The sequence below is a fragment of the Bos taurus genome, chromosome 7, assembly GCF_002263795.3.
Source record: "Bos taurus isolate L1 Dominette 01449 registration number 42190680 breed Hereford chromosome 7, ARS-UCD2.0, whole genome shotgun sequence".
Taxonomy (NCBI): Eukaryota; Metazoa; Chordata; class Mammalia; order Artiodactyla; family Bovidae; genus Bos; species Bos taurus.
In genome coordinates this window covers 11,193,216-11,216,613 of record NC_037334.1, presented here as the reverse complement: position 1 = coordinate 11,216,613, position 23,398 = coordinate 11,193,216, and the positions used below count along the sequence as shown (strand labels likewise).

Below are 23,398 nucleotides of genomic sequence, written 5' to 3'. Positions count from 1 at the left end.
ACTGTGGAATGTGGGAGTACTTAGCACCGATCACTTTAACATCTTGTTGCAAATGTCACTGCTTCCGGGAGGCCTTCCCTGATCACCTCTCTACTTTAGCCCCCATCCCATCCCTTGACCCTATTTTATCTTATGTTAAAATAATACTTTATTACTACTGGAAATAAAATGAAAAAACAAACTGTATCGCTTATTTCTGTATTTCTTTACAGGTGTATCGTCTTTCCTGTCTCAACTGATGGTTCCATGTAGAAAGGAGCTTCTCCATCTTTTTCACCCAGGGCTTGGTGCTCTGTGGGAACTCAAATGCAGGGGCTGTTGTCATTGTTACTTCTATGCATGAATTCAAACTGGGGGGAAATACAAGTGTGTGTGTGTGTGTGTGTGTGTGTGTGGTCTGGGGTGTTTCCCTCCAGATGGATTTGCATGTTCTTGACTATTAAAGAAAAAGAAAAAAGGAACTGAGAAAAGCCCCAGACACCTGATCTGGGGACACAAGGAGCAGAAGCTGTCAGGCTTTGCCTGCTCCGTCAGGCTCCTGGCGCTAGCTGCAGCCATGTGCGCCCTGTATACTAACGCCGGGTGCCGGGACCTGCCGGGTAGGGCCCTGGCCAGGCGTGGAGTGGGGGCCGGGGGTGGTCAGGACACAGGTTGCAGTGTCCCCACCTTGGGGCTGGAGACCAGGGTGTGAGGGACAGAGGGGAGGGTGGGCTGGGCTCTCACATGCCTTTCCTCTAGAAGGGTCCAGGGAAGAAGATGATGACGATGACTATGAGAACATGACGCCACCCTACAAGGACCTTCCTCCCAAGCCAGGTAAGAGGACCTCTCTGAGGCCGGCTGAAGAGATGTGCAGCCTGAGGGATGAAGCGCGGGGATCAGACTCCCCAGGGGAAGTTAGCTGGGCATAGCAGACACACACAGTCAGCCTGTTCACGCTGGGCACCGCAATGGTGGGAGCGTCCATGCCTCCATCTTGAGGGTCTCTCAGTCTGACAGGGGAGGCAGTTCTGTGCACAGGGGTCTCCCTGGTGGCTCAGATGGTAAAGAATCTGGCTGCAGTGCGGGAGACCTGGGTTCTATCCCTGGGCGAGGAAGATCCCCTGAAGAAGGGAATGGCAACCCTCTCCAGTATTCTTGCCTGGAGAATTCCATGGACAGAGGAGCCTGGTGGGCTACAGTCCATGGGGTCGCTGAGAGTCAGACACGACTTAGCAACTAACACACACACACTCAGTTCTGTGTACAGTCTTCGGTGAGCAAGTCAGAGAGGGGAGGGAGTAGGAAATTGGGGAAATCCTGAGGGTAACTGAGGGCTCTGCCTGCATTAGTGGGAGGATTGGGGGTCAGACGAGGGTCATTGGAGTGAGACTTGAGGAGTGAATAGGAGTTTGTTAAGGAAAGAAGCTCCCAAAAGAACTGGTGGATGCAAAGCCCTGAGACATGAGTGCCAGGGTTTTAGAAGCTGTGCAGGGACCAGTATTTTTCCAATCTCTTTGCATTCACACCCAGGACCCAAATTAGACTTGAGTGATCCACACCCGGCTGGGGATTCAACAAGAGTCTGATAAGTGTATATAAAAGTGGAGGCTTTAGGCCCTGGCAGTGTGGTGGTAAGGACTTGGTGCTTTGGCCTGGGTTCAATTCCTGGTTGGGAAACTAAGATCCTGAAAGCTACGCGTACGTGTGCTCAGTCGCTTAGTCGTGTCTGACTCTGTGTGACCCCACAGACTGTAGCCTGCCAGGCTCCTCTGTCCATGTATTTTCCCAGGCAAGAATACTGAGGAGGGTTGCCATTTCCTTCTCTAAGGTATCTTCTCAACTCAGGGATTGAACCTGCATCTCCTGCATTGACAGATGAATTCTTTACCGATGAGCCACCAGGGAAGCCCTGAAGGCTACGTGGTGCAGTCAAAAAAAAAAAAAAAAAATGAAGTGGAGGCTTTGAGGTTTCCCTGAAGCAACTCCCACCAGGGCCCCTGAATGTCCTTGGATGGGGTGGGGGTCGGCTGGCATTCCAGGTGGATCCACGTCCCCTACTTATGAGTCCAGAGGGCAGTCAGCCTGGGAGGTCCCAGAGCACCATGGGCTCAGTAGGAGTTGGGAGGTGCCCTGGGCTTGGCTCTTTACTGTCCGTCTTCAACTCCAGCCTGGTCCCAAGATGATCTCCAAGCCCAACTCCATGCCCCCCAACCCATACCTGTCTTTTTTTTAATTAAAAAATGCATTTATTTGTTTTGGCTGTGCCATGTGGCAGAGGGGGGTCTTAGTTCCCTGACCAGGGATTGAACCCTCACCCCCTGCAGTGGAAGTGCAGAATCACAGTCAATGGACTGCCAGGGAAGTCCCCCATCCTTGTCTTCAGGGTCACCTCTTCCCCAGATTTAGACCCCATCATCTCCAAAATCAGGCCTGGCTCCGTCCCATCTCTATGTCCAGATCCAAAGCTGTCACCAGGCCCCACACAACTACAAACCAGCTTCAGCTTCTCCCCTACCCAAATGCAGCTACAACTGCATTCTTCCCCCCAACCACATCCTGAATCATCATCACCTTACTCCCATGAGCTTTCTTTCAGCCCCATCCTCATTTCAATCCAAACCCTCATCTCAATCCTAACCTTTTTTTTTTTTAAATTAATTTATTTGGCCAAGTTGGGTCTTAGTTGAGGCATGCGGGTCTCTTCCTTGTGGTGCTCAGGCTCTAGAGTCTGTGGGCTTAGCTGCCCCATGTGGGATCTCAGTTCCCTGACCAGGGATCTAACCTGTATCCCCTGCATTGGGAGGCAGATTCTCAACCACTGGACCTCCAGGGAAGTCCCCTAACCTTAAAAAAAAAAAATTATTTATCTATTTGGCTGCAGTAGGTCTTAGTTGCAGCACATGGGATCTTTAGTTCCGGCATGTGACAGTTAGCTGTGGCATGCAGGGTCTAGTTCCCGGACCAGGGATTGAACCTTGGCCCCCTGCATTGGCAGCATGGAGTCTTAGCTGTTGGACCACCAAGGAAGACCCCCAACCTTAACCTTACTCTATTCCCATATTCAACCTCACCTGTGTCTTTAACTTAGAGTAATCAACTGTCCCAGTTTATCCAGGGATGAAAGATTTCCTGGAATCTGGGACTTCCAGCTTTAAAATTAGGAACATCCTAGTAATTCAGAATGGCTGGTCATTGTATCTTTTTCTTTTTTTTTGGCTCCACCAGGTGTTAATTGTGGCACAGGGGATCTTTCTTTAGTTTCATCAAGCCAAATCTTTGTGGGTTCCCCTGGTGCCTCAGACAGTAAAGAATTCTCCTTCAATGTAGGAGACTCGAGTTCAGTCCCTTGGTCAGGAAGATCCCCTGGGGAAGGGGATGGCTACCCACTCCAGTATTCTTGCCTGGAGAATTCCATGGACAGAAGAGCCTGGTGGGCTACAGTCCATGGGGTCTCAAGAGTCAGACATGACTGATCAACTAACACTTTCACCTTTTTCTTTCTTTTATGGGATCTAGTTTCCTGACCAGGAATCAAACCCGGGCCCCCTGCATTGGGAGAACCACAAAGGAAGTCCCTGGTCACTGCATCTTAACCCTGTCCCCATCCCTAAGTCCAGAGCCATTCTCATGCACAACCCCATCCCTAACCCTCCACTGCAATCTCACTCCTGTTTGCATCACTGACTTCCACCCCATTCCCATCCTTGGACCAGCCCTGACTCTGAGCTTCTCTTCTCCAGGTTGGATGGCTCCACCAAGACCTCCCAGGGCAGGTGAGCTGGGGCTGGGGGTATCAGAGACCCAGTGCTGGCTTGGTCCTGCTCTGAGCCTGAGCAACCGTTCCTCCCTCCTCAGGAAAGAAATCGGAGAGACCCCCACTTCCCTGTAAGCTCCCGAAGAACACGGGTGAGGATCCAGGGCCGGGAGCATCCTGTTCCCTTGGCTGAGGTCCTGATATGCCTGACTGCTGTCTTTCTGATCCCTTCCAGGCCTGAACGTCACCCCTGTCACCAGCTTGACTCCTCATCTGGGTAAGCCATAGGAATACCCATTACGATGTCCTAGAGGGGCACTTGGAAGTCCTTACTCCAGCCCCCAATTCTGACCAGAGAACAGATCAGAGGGCTTGGGGGGGAGGCTGTTGATCTTGGAAGACAAAGTCTTTCAGCTGGGTCTTCTTTGCTGCCCAGGCTTTTCTCTAGTTGTGGCGAGCGGGCGCTACTCTCTAGTTGAGATGGGTGGGCTTCCCTTGTTGCCCTGGAGCATGGGCTCCAGGGTGCGTGGGCTTCAGGAGCTGGCACACTCGGACTCAATAGTTGTGGCTCCTGGGCTCTAGAGATGGGCTCAGTAGTTGTGGTGCACGGGCTTAGTTGTTCCGAGGCATGTGGGATCTTCCCAGACCAGGGATAGAACCGATGTCCCCTGCTTTGGCAGCCGGATTCTCAACCACTGTGGGGATCTTCCCAGACCAGGGATAGAACCGATGTCCCCTGCGTTGGCAGCCGGATTCTCAACCACTGTGCCACCAGGGAAGTCCCCTCCATTCCCCAATTCTAACCAAAGAGCAAATCAGAGGGCTTGGGGGAGGTTGTTAATCTTGGAAGACAAAGTCTTTCAGTAACTTCTGAATAAACGTCTCTTGCCTTTCTCCTAGGCACTGATCTGATGCATCCTGCATCCCAGCCGCCCGTAGCCAGTAAGTCCTTTGGGTGTGCCTCTGTCTCCCCTCCCACGGTGGCCAGTGTGTGTGAGCTCTGGAGTTAGACCCTGGGAGAGAAACATTTCCTCTCTGAAGCTCCGCCTTTTTAAGTCTAGACCAGACCCATAGGGACCCAGGATGGCTACCAGTTACTCCTCGAGCCCTACCTCCTGTTTGCATGTAAGTTAGGGGATGCAAGTGTCCATAGTTTGGGCCCCTGCAGAGCAACTTGGGTGGGGGGCTGCTGGAGCATAAAAGACGATACATCCTAAATGTTAAAGAGAAGAGCTGGGTACTATTTACAATAGCCAGGACATGGAAGCAACCTAAATGTCCATCAACAGATGAATGGATAATGCAGGTGTGGTACATATATATCCTGGAATATTACTTAGCCATAAAAAGGAATGAAACTGGGTCATCTGTAGTGATGTGGGTGGAGCTAGGGTCTGTCATACAGAGTGAAGTAAATCAGAAAGAGAAGGACAAATACTGCATATTAACACATATACATGGAATCTAGAAAAATGGTACAGATATATGCAGGGCAGGAATAAAGACGCAGGCGTAGAAGATGGACACGTGGACACAGTGGAGGAAGGAGAGGGTGGGATGAATTGAGCGATAGCACTGCCGTGTATACACTACCCTGTGTAAATAGACAGCTAGTGGGAAGCTGCTGTATAGCACTGGGATCTCGGCCGGTGCTCTGTGATGACCTAGAGGGGTGGGGATGGGGGGTGGGGGGTGCTCAAGAGAAGGGAGATGTATATACTGTACATATACTGATCTGTGTGTATAGCTGATTCACTTCACTGTACAGCAGAAAACTAACACAACATTGTAAAGCAGTTATACCCCAATTTAAAAAAAGGATGAAAAAGAGAACTGGGTCCAGGTTATGCACAACCTCTCTAAGCCTTCAGTTTACTGGGAGCAATTAAAGCTCTGTCATAAGGGTGAGGATTCAAGAAGATAGTAAGGGTGTGACAGAATGCTGGGCCCATAGAATGTATTCCACAAACGTTCCGGGCTTCTTCAGGGTTTGCTGTGTTTGACATTCTCTTGCTGACCCCACCTGATGATATAGTCACGACCCTAATCTTTTGCCCCCTTCCACCCCATCCCCACTCTTGGAGAAAAGTTCAAGGGTCCTTTCCTCACTGAAGTATCAGCGTCAGTGTCCCTGTCCCCGTCTCCACCCCACAGCAACTCCAGTGCCCTGGATCAGTCAGAAGTTCGGAGGTCTTAGGTGTTACCAGGAGAGACTGATGGTGTGCCTGTGTCTGCTGGTGGTGGTGTCACTGCTCATGGGCTGCACCGGTCTGGTTGTGACCCTGATCAAGTGTGAGTAAGGCGAGAAAGGGGCTTGCAGAGAAACCGGGAAAGGGGTATGGGAGGACCTGGGGGCTACAGTCCATGGGGTCGCAAAAGAGTCGGACATGATTTAGTGACTAAACAAGAACAACAACAACAAACGGGAGGATATGTAGTCCAACTTGGGCTCAAGCTGGACTCCTTCTCATAGACCAGGAGGTGGTGGAAGAGCTGAGGATGTTGACCTTTCAGCAGATGGCATGGCGAGCGAATGGTGAGTGGTGTCAATCATCCCTTCAAGCCACGTTGAGCACCAACATGACTGTCAAATCCAGCTTCATCACCAACCCCAACCCCATGTTTGCCAGGCACTGTGCTAGGTCCCAGGGTGGGGGATGGGTACATAGGGGGGTGAACACAACAGACAGAGTCCCTGTCCCTGTGGAGTGTGTGTGTGTGCGTGTACATGCGTGTATCTAGACCTCCACTGTTTTCCAATATGGTGGCCAGGAGTCACTGTGGTTGTCAAGTGCTGGAAATGTGGTCATTTTTCTGGGGGGTGGTTGCAAAGAAACTTGGATTTTATTTCCTCCCAGCGTTGTCACTTATAGTCCCAGCAAATCTACAAGGAAGGAATTCAGAACAGCTCAGCATGGTACATCCACTCTTTGTGGGGTGAGCTGGGGTCACTGGGTAGCTGGGCTGGGCTGGAAGGTCCCAGAAAGCTTAACTCATGTGGCTGGTGCCTGGGTGCACCTCTACCCACATGTGTAACTTGAGCTTCCTCATAGCATGGTGGTGTTAGGGCTCAGCTTCAGAAATTACACAGCCACAGGTCCACTGCACTCTGTTGGTCAGAATTAGTCACAGGACCAGCCTAGATTCAGAAGGAGGGTAGGTAATCCTGTCACTCCTTGGGGGAAGGGCCAAGAATTTGCAGCCGTCTTTAACCTACCATAGCGAGGGCAGCCTTTCCACACCTGCAGTTGAGGCTCAGACCCTGTTAGGGTCTCTCCTTGCCTCTTGAATTTCTGTTTCATGACATTTATCATAAATCAGTTATGTGATGAACTGTCTGCTTCATCAGGAACCTTATGGCCAATGAGGGCAGGGAATGCAGTGAATCCGTTAGACTCAGGAAATATGGAATTAACTAGGTAAGGAGTTGAGAATCTCAGGCATATGCAGGGGTCCTGTAGTAGGAGGCAACATTTAAGTACAGGGAGGAGGATGGGTAGTTGAGAGAGAATGGTTGCTTAGCTGAGGATTGTGGTTGTGGGGTTGAAGAGAAGTAGGTAGCGTAGAAAGGTTTAGGAGGTAAAATTGACTGACCCTGGGGATGGGTGAGTGGGAATGGTGGTGGGTGCGAGGAAAGAGTGTCAAGGATAACATACATGTTATCTGTCTGTCTACTATTATCTATCTGTCAATCATCTATCTATTATCTATTTATCAATTGTCTATCATCTACTTATCTAGTTTTCTATCGTCAATTATCTATTTCTTCATCAATCATCTATCTATTGATGATGAAGAAATAGATAATTGATGATAGAAAACTAGATAGGTAGATGATAGACAATTGATAAATAGATAATAGATAGATGATTGACAGATAGATTATTGGAGAAGGAAATGGCACCGCACTCCAGTGTTCCTGCCTGGAGAATCCCAGGGACGGGGAAGCCTGGTGGGCTGCCGTCTATTGGGTCGCACAGAGTCGGACACGACTGAAGCGACTTAGCAGCAGCAGCATCTATCTATTACCTATCTATCAATCATCTATAGATCATCTATCTACCTACCTATTGAGTTATCTATCTAATATTTCTATTTTGTCTAATTGAAGCATCATCTGTTGATGGCCCTGGGGAGTATTGGCGGAGGGCCAATTTGTTGAGAGTAGTGGGAACACAGTAGTTGTAGAAGAGGCCTTCACTATGATTGGTGATGTCTGAAAATTGCTCCATTCCACACTCCCTCACCCCACACTTCAGACCAAGCCACTCTTACACTCAGAAACCATCAGCTTCTCACTGCCCAGAGTCCAGTGCAAAACTTTTGGCTTGGCATTCAAGGACCCAGATGCCAGACCTCGTTGCACTTGGAGCTCAAGCTCCTGTGAGATTCTCCTTGACTTTTACTGTACGAGCCTTTCTCAACATGCTTGCCTCTGGATCTTTGCTTCCAAGGTGGCAAGGTGACCCCTGACTATTGAGCCTCCTCACTAATACAGAACCACCATTTCCCTTTAAAACCCATCTGCTCCAGGAAGTCCACCATCTCTACTCTCCCTCAAGCCTCAGGAATTAATCTCTCCTCTGAGTAACTCTAGGACTCCTCTTGGGCACTGACCATGTTGTTTTTGAGTTTCACCCACTAGAACATGGGTGTGGTGGGGAGCACAACTCTTGCCTCTGTCTGGTGTGTCTGCAGTCAGTGATTGGTAGGTGGGTAGATGGGGGTTTGGGTCTCTAACCGTTCAGCCCGTTCCTGCTAACAGTGACTGGCATGATGGGGTTAGCTGGCCTGAAGAAGGACATTGAGCGTATAAGAGCTGACACCAACCAGTCCCTGCTAGAACTTCGGGGCTTATTAGGTAAGTGGGACTTGGGGAACTTCCCTGAGTTGGGGTGGGGAGCATGGTGGAGCCGGTACAGAGCACAAATCCTTGGGAGTGATTCTCAGTGCAATCTATGTGAATGGTTCCTTCCCAACCCCCGCTAGAGTTGAGCAGTGCCCAGCCTGAACACCTGTACATGGCATACCATGTACATTACTCTGGTTCTGGGGCCACTCTGACAGAATCCTATCCTGTCCCCAGACTGTACCAGGGTCACCTGTCCTGAAGGCTGGCTCCCTTTTCAGGGTAAGTGTTACTACTTCTCTCCAAGCACCAAGTCATGGGATGAAGCCCGGAAGTTCTGCCAGGAGAATTACTCTCACTTGGTCATCATCAGTAACTCTGATGAACAGGTGAGCTGTCCCCTCCACACCCTTGAGAACCAGCAGGGCCAGCCTGCCTCTCTCCTAGGATTTACACATCCTTCCCTGGCCTGAATGTAAAGAAACTGGAATTGCTTTTGAATCACTAGAACTTTTAGTATTGAGGTTACTGCTTGAGTTCAAATCCCGATTGTGTTGACTTATCCAATCTGAGCCTCAGTTTCCTCTCTTACATGGAGGTATAATAATGGCTATCTCTTTGGTAGCACTTTCTGTTCTCTAGGCTGTATTCCAGATATTTTACACGCATTAACATAATTCTAACAACAGACCTATAAATTAGGTGAGGGTCAGGAGAGGCTATGTTACGTTAAAATGACAGCCAGTCCCTATAGCTCAATGGTGGAAGTGTATGAGGCAAAATTTCTACCTACATGCACTCACAAAGAAAGTCAGATGGGCACTGTTATGTTTTAAAGTTATAGAAAGAGACAGTTTCATCTGTGTGTATGTACGAGGAGAATTGAAATAAGTGTAGATAACTTTAATGACTTAATACTACCAAAGCTGTGCATATCATTACCTATCAGCACTTCACAGAGAACAAAGCTGAGGCTTGTTTCACTCAAGCAGCTTGCTTGTTACAACTAGTAAATGTCAGAGCTGGGGTTGGAGCCCAGGAAGCTAGTTTTGTTCTTGACCATAAAACTCACAGCACTATTTGATTATTAGTGTTTGCCAGGTTTATTTTCCCCTATCCTTTTAATTTCAACCTATGTCATTATTTTAAGATTTCTTGTTGACAGCATATAGTGGGGTCTTATTTTTTTTTTAATTCAATCTTTGAATCTCTGGCTTTTAATTGGTATTATAAGATCATTTACAGATATTTAAAAATTTGTTAATTAGAAGATAATTGCCTTACAATGTTGTGTTGGTTCTGTAGGGATTGAACCCAGGTCTCCCGCATTGCAGGCGTATTCTTTACCGACTGAGCTATCAGGGCAGCCCAGATCAGTCATAACTATATGAATATATCCCTCCCTCTTGGGCCTCGCTCTCCCTTCCCATCCTACCCCTCTCGGTTGTCACAGAGCTCTAGGTTGGGCTCCCTGTGTTACACAGCAACTTCTCACTGTCTTACGTGCGATAGTGTATATATGTCAATGCTACCTTCTCTGTTTGTCCTACCCTCTGCTCCCCAGCTGTGTCCACAGTCCATTCTCTACATTTATGTCTCCATTCCTTCCTTGCAAATACGTTCATCAGTACCATTTTTCTAGAGTCCATATATATGCATTAATATATGATATTTGTTTTTCTCTTTCTGACTTACTTCACTCTTTGTTCATCCACCTCACTGCAACTGACTCAAATTCATTCTTTTTATGGCTGAGTAATATTCTATTGTACATATGTACCACATTGTCTTTATCCATTTATCTACAATATTGATGCGAGTGTAAACTGATACAACCACTATGGAGAATAGTATGGCAATTCCCAGGTGGCTCAGTGGGAATTTTAAATTAAAATTTAAATTAAATTTAAATTAAAAAAAAAAAATCCACCTGCCAATGCAGGAGGCATAGGAGACGCAGGTTTGATCCATGGGTCGGGAAGATCCCCTGGAGTAGGAAACGGCAACCTGTTCCAATATTCTTGCGTGGGAAATCCCATGGGCAGAGGAGCCTGGCAGTCTATAGTCCATGGGGTTGCAAAGAGTTGGACATGCCTGAGCATTCACACACGTGGCAAGTCCTTAAAAAACTAGGACTAAAACTACCATATGGGAACTTCTACCCACTCCAGTATTCTTGGGCTTCCCAGGTGGCTCAGCTGGTAAAGAATCTGACTGCAAAGAGGGAGACCTGGGTTTGATCTCTGGGTTGGGAAGATCCCCTGGAGAAGGGAAAGGCTACCACTCCAGTATTCTGGCCTGGAGAATTCCACGGACTGTATAGTCCATGGGGTCGCAAAGAGTCAGACATGACTGAGTGACTTTCACTTTCCTGGTGGTACCTCCATGCTATCAATGCAACGGGCCTGGGTTCAAGCCCTGGTTTGGGAACTGAATCCTACATGCTGCAACTGGAGATTCCCACATGCCACAACTGTGATCTGGCACAGCCAAATAAATAAATAAAAATATTAAATATTAAAAAAAGAGAAAAAAAGGAAAAACTGCCATCAGTCAGTTCAGTTCAGTCGCTCAGTCGTGTCCGACTCTTTGTGACCCCATGAATCGCAGCATGCCAGGCCTACCTGTCCATCACCAACTCTTGGAGTTCACTCAGACTCACGTCCATGGAGTCACTGATGCCATCCAGCCATCTCATCCTCTGTCATCCCCTTCTCCTCCTACCCCCAATCCCTCCCAGTATCAGAGTCTTTTCCAATGAGTCAACTCTTCGCATGAGGTGGCCAAAGTACTGGAGCTTCAGCTTTAGCATCATTCCTTCCAAAGAAATCCCAGGGCTGATATTCAGAATGGACTGGTTGGATCTCCTTGCAGTCCAAGGGACTCTCAAGAGTCTTCTCCAACAGCACAGTTCAAAAGCATCAATTCTTCGGCACTCAGCCTTCTTCACAGTCCAACTCTCTATGACCCAGCAAAAGATCATTTACATTTAATGTAATTATTGATTTGGTTGGATTTAGGCTACCATCTTATTTTTTCCCTCTGTATCTTCTCTGTTTTAAAAAAATCCTTCTGTTTCATAGCATCATTTGTATTGAATAAATACAGGGTTTTTTTTTTGGAGATTAGATTAGATGATGTGAATGGGGCAGGTGTAAGTCATATTCCAACTAAACAACAACTAAACTCAGGTAGTTAAGAAATATAACTTTGCTTTAAATAACTCATTTCCTTCCTCTTTGAGCTCCTATTATACCAAGGTGGTGGAGATTTCATCTCAATCAGTTGGGATTATCTGTTTTTCTTCTGAGTAGGGATGGCTTATATGGGGTCAAGGTGGAGGGGAGTGCATATCTGGTCCTCAACATCTTTGTTCCAAGCTGGTATCCACTGGGACATCCACTGGGTGAATGATCCTGGACAAATTACTTAACTGCTCTGTGCCTCAATTTTCCCATCTGTAAAATGGGGTTAACAATCCTTGCTTCAGTGGGTTACCATGAAGATCAAATGAGATGACCTGTACAAAGTGTGTAGCTCATTTTTTAGTCATTAAGTCATGTCCGACTCTTTTGTGACCCCATGGATTGTAGCCCACCAGGTTCCTTTGTCTATGGGATTTTCCAGGCAAGAATACTGGAGAGAGTTGCCATTTCCTTTTCCAGGATATCTTCTTGACTTAGGGATTGAATCTGTGTTTCCTGCATTTGCAGGTGGATTCTTTACTGCTGAGCCACCTGGGGAGCCTGTGTAGGTCACTTATTAACTTGTTATTTCAATCAACATTTCTTGAACACCTCCTATGTGCTAGTTGTCGTTGTTATCTTGTCACTAAGTCACATCCGACTCTTTGTGACCTCATGGACTGCAGCATGCCAGGCTCCTCTGTCCTCCACTACCTCCCGGAGTTTACTCAAACTCATGTCCATTGAGTCAGTGATGCCATCCAACCATCTCATCTCCTGCTGCCTGCTTCTCCCCTTGCCCTCAATCCTTCCCAGCATCAGGGTCTTTTTCAAAGAGCTGGCTCTTCACATCAGGTGGCCAAAGTATTGGAATTTCAGCTTCAGGGCACTATGATGATTTGATGGGCTGAGCAGCACTTTGCTCTTTCTGATTTCCTGATACTTCTCTGGGGTTTTACCCAAGAAACAAGGTCCAGAGTCCCTCTACTTTTTAGAGTTTTCATATCCATCTGGGGTTTTGGCCATCACCTCGGGCTCTACTAGAGAATGAAATGCAGAGCCTTCTTCCTGGCACCCACCACTCCTACATCTCCATAGCTTCTTTCCCATTGCCATCTTTTGTCTTTACCTTTTAGGAAATCTTGGTCTTGAATAAGATTGAGTGAGTGAGATATGATTTGCATGGAGTAAAATGCACAGATCTTAAGTGTACATTCACTGAGTTTTGGCATATGTAGGCATCTGTGTAACTGTCAACCCAGCCAAGATTTAGAATGTTTCCACAGCCCAGGGAGTTCTCTCATGCCATCTTCCAGTCACCCCCGCCTATCCCAGGAAACTACACATCTGGTTTCCTTACCATAGATCAGTTTGCCTGGAGAGGAGTTGCTTTATTTTTCAACTTTTATTTATTTATTTTTGGCTATGTTGGTTCTCTTCAAAAAATTTATGGATTTATTTCAAACTTTTAATTTTTTATTTTGTATTGGGGTATAACCGATTAGCAATGGCATGATAATTTCAGGTGCAAGGAACAGTGAGAGGACTCAGCCATACGTATACATGTGTCCATTCTCCCCCAAGCCCCTCTTCCATCCAGGCTGGCACATGACATCGAGTAGAGTTCCCTGTGCTATACAGTAGGTCCTTGTTGATTACCACTTTAAATATAGCAGGGTATACATCACCTTCCCAAACTCCTGAACTGTCACTTCCCTTTGGCAACCATAAGTTCCTTTTCTAAGTCTGTGAGTCTCTAGTTTTGTAAGTTCATTTGTATCATTTCTTTACGGATTCCATGTATAAGAGATGTCATACGATCTTGCTCCTTTTCTGTCTGACTTCACTCAGTATGACACTCTCTAGGTCCATTCACGTTCCTGCAAATGGCAGCATGTGGGGTTTCTCTGGTTTCAGCGAGCAGGGGCCACTCTTCATTGTGACGTTTGGGCTTCTCATCGCGGGAGCTTCTCTTGTTGTGGAGCACGGGCTCTGTGTGCGCGGGTTTCTGTAGTTGCAGTATGCAGGCTCAGTAGTTGTGGCACATGGACTTTAGCTGCTCTGCGGCAGGTGGGGGTCCTCCTGGACCGGGGATCGAACTATGTCCCTTATGTTGGCAGGCGGGTTCTTACCCACTGTACCATCAGGGAACTCCAGGAGTTGCTTTAAATCATGATGTTTTCTTCTCGTCTTTGATCCAAGTCCTTTCTTTCTTCCCAAAGGCCTGGGCTTGTGAAATGCAAAAGCTGGGAATCTCCTATTTCTCCCCTCCTCCACGTTCTTTTTTTGAAGCAATGAATTCCTTTTCTGCCTGGATGTCGCTTAGGACTGCAGGGGTTGGGAGTGTGAAAGTACCAGGAAATCCAAGATATCAGTTATTATTATTAGAATTGTTCCTTAAATATATGTTAAATGTTAAGATGTTGCAGTACTGTATGGAATACAGAAAAATAGTAGTGACAAACCTATTTGCAGGGCAAGAATAGAGATGCAGACATAGAGAACGGACTTGCGGTCACAGGGTGGGGAGGAGAGGGTGCAATGAACTGAGAACGTAGCATTGACATATATACACCCCCGTGTGTAAGACAGCTAGCTAGTGGGAAGCTGCTGTACAGCACAGGGAGCCCAGGGGGCTCAGCTCACTGCTCTGTGAAGGGTGGGATGGAGGTGGTGGGAGGGAGGCTCAAGAGGGAAGGGATATATGTATACGTATAGCTGATTCACTGTTGTACAGGAGAAACTAACACAACGTTGAAAATCTACTATACTCCCATGAAATAAGATGTCACAGGACTTGCAGCATGTCAGACACTGTTTTGAATTCTTTATGCATATTAATCCATTCAATCCTCTCAATAACTCTATAAGGAGGTAGCTACTATTATCCCATTTTACCGAGGCGGAAACTGAGGCACAGAGTGGCTCATAGGTTTTTCGAGAAAGCAGCATGACTATTCCCACTGCAGGTGCTCAAGTGGGAGGAAGGTTTTGATCTTGTTCTGTATGCCATGGGGATTTGGGATGGGTACTGGGGTGGCATTCACAAGCCCTGAATATATGTGAGACAAGCAGGGTGTATGTAGAAGAACTGACGGCTGAATGATATTTGTACTTGCAGGACTTTGTAGCCAAGGCTCACGGATCTCCACGGGTGTACTGGCTGGGGCTGAATGACAGAAATGTCGAAGGGGACTGGAGGTGGCTGGATGGGTCACCTGTCACACTGAGGCAAGTATCCAGGGCTTATTGGGTCTCTCTTCCTTGTAGGTCTTTGTGAAGTCTAAACCAGCAGATTCTTTAGAATCCCAGGTTGAATAAAAAGGAACGAAATTGGGTCATTTGTAGAGATGTGGATGGACCTAGAGACTGTCATACAGAGTGAAGTAAATCAGAAAGAGAAAAACAAATTCATATGTTAACGCATTTATGTGGAATCTGAAAAACTTAATATAGATGATCTTATTTTACAGAGCAGAAATAGAGACACAAATGTAGAGAACAAATGTACAGATACCAAGGGGGAAAGGGGTCGTGGGATGAACTGGGAGATTGGAATTGATATTATGTATAACATCGATAACTAATGAGAACCTACTTCATAGTACAGGGAACTCAGTGCTCTGTGGTGACCTCATGGGAAAGAAATCCAAAAAAGTGGGGATATATGTATATGTATAGCTGATGTATTTTGCTGTACAGTAGAAATTAACACATTGTAAAGTAACTACACTCAATAAAAATTGTGGTACATATACACAGTGGAATATTACTCAGCCATAAGAAAGGACACATCTGAGCCAGTCCTAATGAGGTGGATGAACCTAGAGTCTGTTATACCTAGTGAAGTAAGTCAGAAAGAGAAAACCAAATTTCATGTATCAATGCATATATATGGAATCTAGAGAGATGGAACTGATGAACCTATCTGCAGGGCGGCAATGGAGATGCAGACATAGGGAACAGACTTGAGGAGGCAGTGGGGGATGGAGAGGGTGGGATGAACTGAGAAAGCAGTGTAGAAACATATACATTACCGTATGTAAGATAGCTAGCCAGTGGGAATTTGCTCTGTGACTCAGGGAACTCAGACCTGGTGCCCTGTGACAACCTAGAGGAGTGGGATGGGGCGGGAGGTGGGAGGGAGGTTCAAGAGGGAGGGGACATATGTATGCCTGTGGCTTATTCATGCTGATATATGGCAGAGACCAACACAATATTGTAAAGCAATTATCCTCCAATTAAAAATAAATTTAAAAATTAAAACAGTAAACAAAAGCAATCACACACACACACACACACACATCCCAGGCACAGCTGGACAAGGGAAGCACAAGGGTGCTTTTTTTCTGGTAGGGTTTCTGGTGCCTGAACATTTTTTTCCTCCTTAAAACATCTCAGCCTTTTAGCACAACTGCTCAAACATATCGAGTCCCCAGACCAATGGTTGAGGGGAAAAAAAGAGAGAAAACATGCCATGGCTATAGGACAAGAGGAAGAGGAAGATTATTTTTTTTAAAGATGCATGCTTTTTAATTTTATTTTAAAGATCTTTCATTTATTTATTTTTGGCTATGCCACATGGCATTTGGAGTCTTAGTTCCCTGGCCAAGGACCAAACCCGTGCTCCCTGCAGTGGAAGCTCAGAGTCTTGACCACTGGAGAAGTCCCAAGAGGAAGATTTTTGATTTGCCAAAAGAATGAGCAGGATCTCATTTGTGGAAGCATTCTTTATATTAACTGATTTATTTAATTTTCTTAGTAATTCTATAAGGAAAGTACTGTTATCCTCTCCATTTAAAGACATGGAAACAGAGGCACAGACAGGTTACGTGATCGTCCCAAGGTCAGACACCTGGCAGGTGGTAGTGCCACGCACCCGGGCTTCAGAGTCCATGCTGTCAGCCATCATGCTTTATCTTCTTAAGGAGAATATGTATTTGTACTTAATTTTATTTATTAAAATAATTTAATTGATTAACAAATTAATTTTTGGCTGTGCTGGGTCTTTGTTGCTGCCTGCGGGATTTCTCTAGTTGTGGCAAGTGGGGGCTATTCTCTAGTTGCAGTCCGCCTGCTTCTTATTGTACTGGCTTCTTTCGTTTCGGAGCACAGGCTCTGGGGGTGAGGGCTTCAGTAGTTGTGGCTCCTGGGCTCTAGAACACAGGCTCAGTAGGCGTGGTGCACGGGCTTAGCTGCTCCCCAACATATGGGATCTTTCTAGACCAGGGACCGAACCCATGTGTCCTTCACTGGCAAGCAGATTCTTTACCACTGAGCCACCAGGGAAAATTTGTATTTATTTATACTGTATGTATTAAATTTGTATTTATTTAAAATATAAATACAGCCATGTCTGTATTTGTATTTTAAGTAAATATTAACAAATTGTCCCCCATATGATTATACCAATTTATTCTCTCACCAGCTGGACTTACATTTTTTTTTTTTCCCCACACGCTCATCAAACTTTTGGAATTTTGTTGTTTTAATCATAGGTGAAAAATGGAATACTAATGCAGTATTTTTTAAAATTAATTTTTATTGGAGTATAGTTGATTTACAATGTTGTGTTAGTTTCTGCTGTACAGCAAGTGAATCAGTTATACATTTATGTATATTAACTCTTTTTAAGATTCTTTTCCCATATTGGTCATTACAGGGTACTGAGAGGCCAATGTAGTATTAATTTGCATTTCTGTTATGCTTGAGGTTGAGTGTCTTTTCATATGTTTGATAGCCATATGTATTACCTTTTCTGTGAATTATCTATTCATATCTTTTGTGTATTTTAAATAAATATTTATTTATTGGTCTTTGTTGAGTCTTAGTTGTGGCACATGGGATCTTTCCTTGCAGCACATGGAAAGATTTTTGTGTGTTTTTTATATTGGAGTTTTGGTCTTTTTCTTATTGATTTCGGGGAACTCTTTATATATTAGAGATATTAGTGTTTTGTCTGTGGGTTTTATTTTTTTATTGAAGATTCCTGGAGCGGGGTAGAATTCTGTAAATAGAGATGGCATGGGATGGTGTGTCACTGCAGGTCCTCAGCTCAGATCCCTTTTGGGGGCTGGTGCAGGCACCCCCCAGCAGGGGGCATTGGCTGCTAAAGGCTCACAGTTACACTTTCTCCAGAGAGGTGACCTCAGCTGAATGGAAGCCTGTTCAGCTAGAAGGTTACTCCACTCCCACTGAAGTCATGCCACAGACAATGACAGGCTAAGAGCTGCCTGGACCCCTTGTTTCAAGTTGGAAAACCTCTGTTGTGCTATTTAAATTCCAGAGCTCCCTGTGGGTTCAGGCGGAGTCTAGACCAGGCTAAACCCATACCCTTGCTCACTTCTATCCCCTGCCTCATCCTTCTTCTTTCCATCCCCCTCTCCTGAGAACACCCTTTAATAAATCCCATGCACCTGAATTGCCAAATTTGGCTCTGTGGACACAGTGGTGGTTGAGGGGAAGGGGAGGGTGGAACAAATTGTGAGATAAAAGCAGAACAAAACAAACCAAACAAATGACATGTATACACTGGCACGTGTAAAACAGATAGCTAGTGGGAACTTGCTATAAAGCACAGGAAGCTCTGCTGTGTGCCCTCTGATGACCTGAACGAGTGGGACGGGGGATAGCGTGGGAGGAAGGTCCAAGAGGGAGGGGATATATGTGTACATATAACTGATTGACTTCACTGTACAGCAGAAACAACACAGCACTGTAAAGCAATCATACTCCAATTAAAAAAAAAAAGGGAACATGACCTAAAACACTACATTACTTGGAAGGTTGAGAGGGACGTGGTTTAACAAAAATGTTTTTTGGAAGAGAACAGAAACTGACCAGATGCAGGAAACTGATTCAGGAACCTGGAGAATTCCTGGTGAACAGGAAGATGGGGCTGAGTTAGCACAGACAAGCTGCTGGGGTTACGGGGACAGCACAGCATTTTCATGTAATTCTGAAAGGCTGAAGGAATGATTCGGTGGAAGAAAGAGCCCTGAGCCATTAAGGCTTTTCTTGTTCTTTTTTCTGATATATTTTTTTAAATTAATAGACTTTATGTTTCCTTTTATCGCTATTTTTAAGTTGAAGTATAGTTGATAAACAGTATTATATGTCACAGGCGTACAACATAGTGATTTGCAATTATTAAAGTTATACTCCATTTAAAGTTATAAAATCTTGGATATATTCCCTATGTTGTACAATATATCCTTAAAGCTATTTTTAAATTTTATTATTTTAAAAATTGTTTACTTTTAAAAAGTAATTTTTATTTAATTTTAAAGATTTTTTTTTTTTTTTTGGTGTGGATCATTTTTGAAGTCTTTATTGAACTTGTTACAATATTGCTTCTGATTTGTGTTTTGGCCACTGAGGCATGTGGTGTCTTAGCTTCCTGACCAGGGATCGAACCCACACTCCCTGAATTGGAAGTTGAAGTCTTAACCACTGGACTGCCAGGGAAGTCCCCAATAACTTTTATTTTATATTGGAGTATAGTTGCTTTATATTTGCTTTCCAGGTGTATCACAAAGTGGTTCAGTTATACATATAAGTATACCTATTCTTTTTTAAATTCTTTTCTCATTTAGATTATTACAGAATATTGAGGAGAGGTCCCTGTGCTACCAACAAGGACCTTGTACCTTATTTTATACTTAATACTTTCCACCACTTTCTCGCCTAATCCTATATCGCCCCTCTCTCCCTTCCTCTCCCCACTGGTAACCGCTAGTTTGTGCTCTACAGCTGTGAGTCTGCCTCTTTGTTGCTGTAGTCACTATTTTGTTGTATTTTTCAGATTCCACATTAAATGATATCGTATAGTCTTTGTCTTTCTCTGACTTACTTCACTTAGCATAATATCCTCCAAGTCCACCTGTGTGGTTGCAAATGGCAAAATTTCATTCTTTTTATGGCTGAGTAGTGCGTTATTTTTTAGAAAAATTGAGCAGAAGGTGCAGAGCGCTGTTTCCCACATCCCTTTTCTCCTGCACACATTTTCCCCCCATTATTAACATCTTGCATTAGCATAGTTTTGTTACAATTGATGAACCAATATAGACACATTATTATGAACCTAAGTCCATAGGTCAGATTAAGGTTCACACTTAGTGCTGTAAAATACTATGCTTGCTTAGTAGTGTCCGACTCTTTGGAACCCTCTGGACTGTAGCCCACCAGTCTCCTCTGTCCATGGCATTTTTCAGGCAAGAATACTGGAGTGGGTTGCCCATACCCCTCCAAGGAATTTTCCTGACTCAGGGATCGAACCCATGTCTCCTGCAGCTCCTGCACTGCCGGTGGATTCTTTACCTGCTGAGCCATCGGACCTTCCCAAAATTCTATGGGTTTTGACAAACTCATGATGTCATGTATCTACCATCACAGTATTATATAGAACTGTAGTTTCACTGCCTTGAAAAATCCGCTGTGCTCCATTTATTCACCTCACCCTATATCCACTTTCTCCTTTATCCAGCTTTTGGGACCCACAGGAACCCAACAACCTCTATAATAATGAGAACTGTGCCAGCATGAACAAAGGTGGCACCTGGAATGACCTCTCCTGTGACAAAACCACGTATTGGATTTGTGAGCGGAAATGTTCCTGTTGAACCCCAGAGTTGAGGCTGGGTGGAGGTCCATCCGTACCCCATGCCCCTCGGCTCTTGGAGGTGAGAACCTCCTGCCCTTCTGATGCGAACAGTGGGAACTGACAGCACCAAAGGTGGAATCAGCAGCCTGGATGCAGCAAGGTCTCTGGGGTGCAAGTCAGATCATTTCTGGGGTGAGGACTTGGGGGCGTGTTCAGTTGCATTGTGTTAGTCTGTTCAGGCTGCTGTTACAAAATATTGTACACTGGAGGGCTTATACATAACAGACATTTTTTTTTCTCAAAGTTTTGGAAGCTGACAAGCCCAGGATCAAGGCTCAGGGAGATACAGTGTTTAGTGATGACCTGCTTCCTGGCTCATGGATGTCATCTTCTCACTGTGTCCTCACATGCTGGGAGGGGTGAGAACTCTCTGGGGTCCATTTTTATTTTTTAAAGACTTTTTACTTTGTATTGGGGTATAGCCGATTAACAATGCTGTGATAGTTTCAGGTGAACAGCGAAGGGACTCAGCCATACATACACTTGTATCCATTCTCCCCCAAACTCCCCTCCCATCCAGGCTGCCACATAACATTGAGCAGAGTTCCCTGTGCTCTACAGTAGGTCCTTGTTGGTTATCCATTTTAAATAGAGCAGAGTGTACACGTCCATCCCAAACTCCCTAACTCTCCCTCCCCTGCATCCTTCTCCCAGGCAGCCTTAAGGTCATTCTCTAAGTCTGTGAGTCTCTTCCTGTTCTGTAAGTTCATTTGCATCATTTCTTATTAGATTCTGCATACAAGGGCTGTCATAATCATATTGAGGTCCCTTTTTTAAAGACACTAATCCCTTTCATGAAGGCTCCACCTACCCCAAGACCTAATCACCCCTAAGGCCCTACCTCCTAATAGCATCACATTGGGGTTTGGGATTTAACATGGAAGTTTTTTTTTGGGGGGGGCGGGGTTGGTGGGACACAACTCCGTCCAGAGTAGATGAGCAGGAGCGACACCAGGTCTTAGTAATGGTCTCTCAGTTCTGGGGTCTGGAGGGAACTCACTGGGTCCCTGATCATGGCTCTTAGGAAACCGTATGGACTTCAGGAGCTCCAGGTCTGACATTATTTGAGCTGGGACTGAAAGCACTATGGCTCCTTTGGACCATGATCATAATGTGATGGGACTCGGACCCTTTGCTGTCTACCTGATGTGAACCAACTTCTGGGAAGCTGTGCCATGCTCAATGCTCAGTCGTGTCTGACTCTGCAGAATCCCCTGTCCATGGGATTCTCCAGGCAAGAGTACTGGACTGGTTTACCATTTCCCTCTAGGAAGCATAAGGGCAATAATTCCTGACATGCAGCTGTTTCCATGTCCTGAGTGAGGTTTGCCCAACCTAGTTGGTGGAATCAGACCTCTGCCAAGACTTGAGCTGTGGAACTTCTAGAAAGGCAGACCAGCTGAAAGTCAAAATTCCTCACCCAGGCCAGGCCATGACTTTGTGAGATCCTCAGGACAATAATGGAGACATCTTCCTACCCTCTTGTGCCTTTAGGTGGTTTGTGAAGCTCTTTGATGAAGTAATTCATTTTACTATGGATGGATCTTCTTGGACTATTATCTCTTTAAAAAAATTATTTATTTTTAATTGAAGGATAATTGCTTTATAATATTGTATTGGTTTCTGCCATATATCAGCATGAATCAGCCATAGGCATATATATTTCCCCTCCTTCATGGCCCTCCCTCCCACCTCCTACCTCATCCCACCCCTCTGTTGTCACAGAGCACCAGCATCATACAGCAAATTCCCGCTGACATATTTTACATATGGGAATATATATGTTTCCATGCTACTGTCTCCAATAGCTCTTGCAATGTTTTTGTTTAGTTGCTAAGTCATCTCTGACTCTTTGTGACCCTATGGATTGTAGGCCGCCGGGCTCCTCTGTCCATGGGATTTCCCAAGAAATACTGGAGTGGGTTGCCATTTCCTTCTCCAGGGAACCTTCCCTATCCAGGGATTGAACCCGAATCTTCTGCATTGGCAGGTGGATTCTTTCCCATTGAGTCACCAGGGAAGCCCTCTTGCAGTGTTAGATCTTTTCAAACTATCGGTTCATTGTGAGGTCCTTGCCTACTGTGTCAGTTTGCTGGGACTGTCATAATAAAGTGTCATAAACTGACTTAAACAACAGAAATGTATTTTTATTTTTAAAAATCTTTGGCTGCACTGGGTCTTCGTTGCTGAACGTGGGCATCTCTCTTGTTGCAATGTACCAGCTCTAGAGTGTACAGGCTCTGTAGCTGCAGTCAGACTTAGTAGCCCAGAGGCACGTGGGATCTTAGTTCCCTGACCAGGGATTGAACCCGAGTCTCCTGCATTGGAAGGTGGATTCTTAACCACTGGACCACCAGGGAAGTTCCACGGTTGTGGAGGCTGGAAGTCTGAGATCAAGGTGTTGGCATGGTTGATTTCTGGTGAGCCCTCTCTCCATGGCTGGTCTGTGGCTGTCTTTTATGTCTTCAGGAGGTCTTCCCTTTATAAATTCTGTGTCATAATCTCTTCTTCCTTTAAGGACCCCAGTCATACTGGATTAGAACACACCCTGATGACTTCTTTTAATTTAATTATCTCTTTGAACACTATCTCCAATGTTTTAACATTCTGAGATGTCGGGGGTTGGGACTTTAACAAGTGAATTCGGGGTGACCCAATTCAGCTTGTGACACCCATTAAATTCCAGAGGTGCCCCTCCTAGTCACTGTGGCAATCAGCCCCCCTCCCCCAGAGAGCTGGTACTACCCCTAGCTGAGCACAGCTCAATACATCAATCTCTTCAGATAGTCCCTGTATCGGGGTGGGTATAAACCAATCAATGTATTGGTCAACAAGTGCCCTGAGTTAGCACAATCATTCCTGTTATGACTAAGAGCAAGTGATTAAGGCAAGCAGATTCTGAGCAGGGGAAGTAGCGGGTAGGGGACTGGCATTCACTTCACTTCCTATTCCCTCTGTACTTGTCT

The 23,398-nt window shown here is 45.6% G+C and overlaps 1 protein-coding gene across 3 annotated transcripts; it reads left to right on the top strand.

The window, feature by feature from the left end:
* The first annotated feature begins 354 nt into the window (after positions 1–354).
* CLEC17A (C-type lectin domain containing 17A) lies at positions 355–22,583 on the top strand. Of its 3 annotated transcripts, none has more exons than XM_010806679.4 (12): positions 355–599; positions 742–816; positions 3,723–3,755; positions 3,838–3,888; positions 3,972–4,013; positions 4,637–4,678; positions 5,891–6,028; positions 6,210–6,272; positions 8,502–8,597; positions 8,823–8,974; positions 14,892–15,001; positions 20,256–22,583. In XM_010806679.4, the coding sequence occupies exons 1-12, from the start codon at positions 557–559 to the stop codon at positions 20,389–20,391; spliced, it is 981 nt and encodes a 326-aa protein (XP_010804981.2). In that variant the 5' UTR covers positions 355–556; the 3' UTR covers positions 20,392–22,583. The 3 variants fall into 3 exon arrangements, with proteins under 3 accessions (XP_010804981.2, XP_010804982.2, XP_002688782.4); XM_010806680.4 differs by having other exon boundaries at positions 358–599; positions 739–816; positions 3,838–3,867; positions 20,256–22,582; XM_002688736.7 differs by having other exon boundaries at positions 360–599; positions 739–816; positions 20,256–22,580.
* Positions 22,584–23,398: the final 815 nt, after the last annotated feature.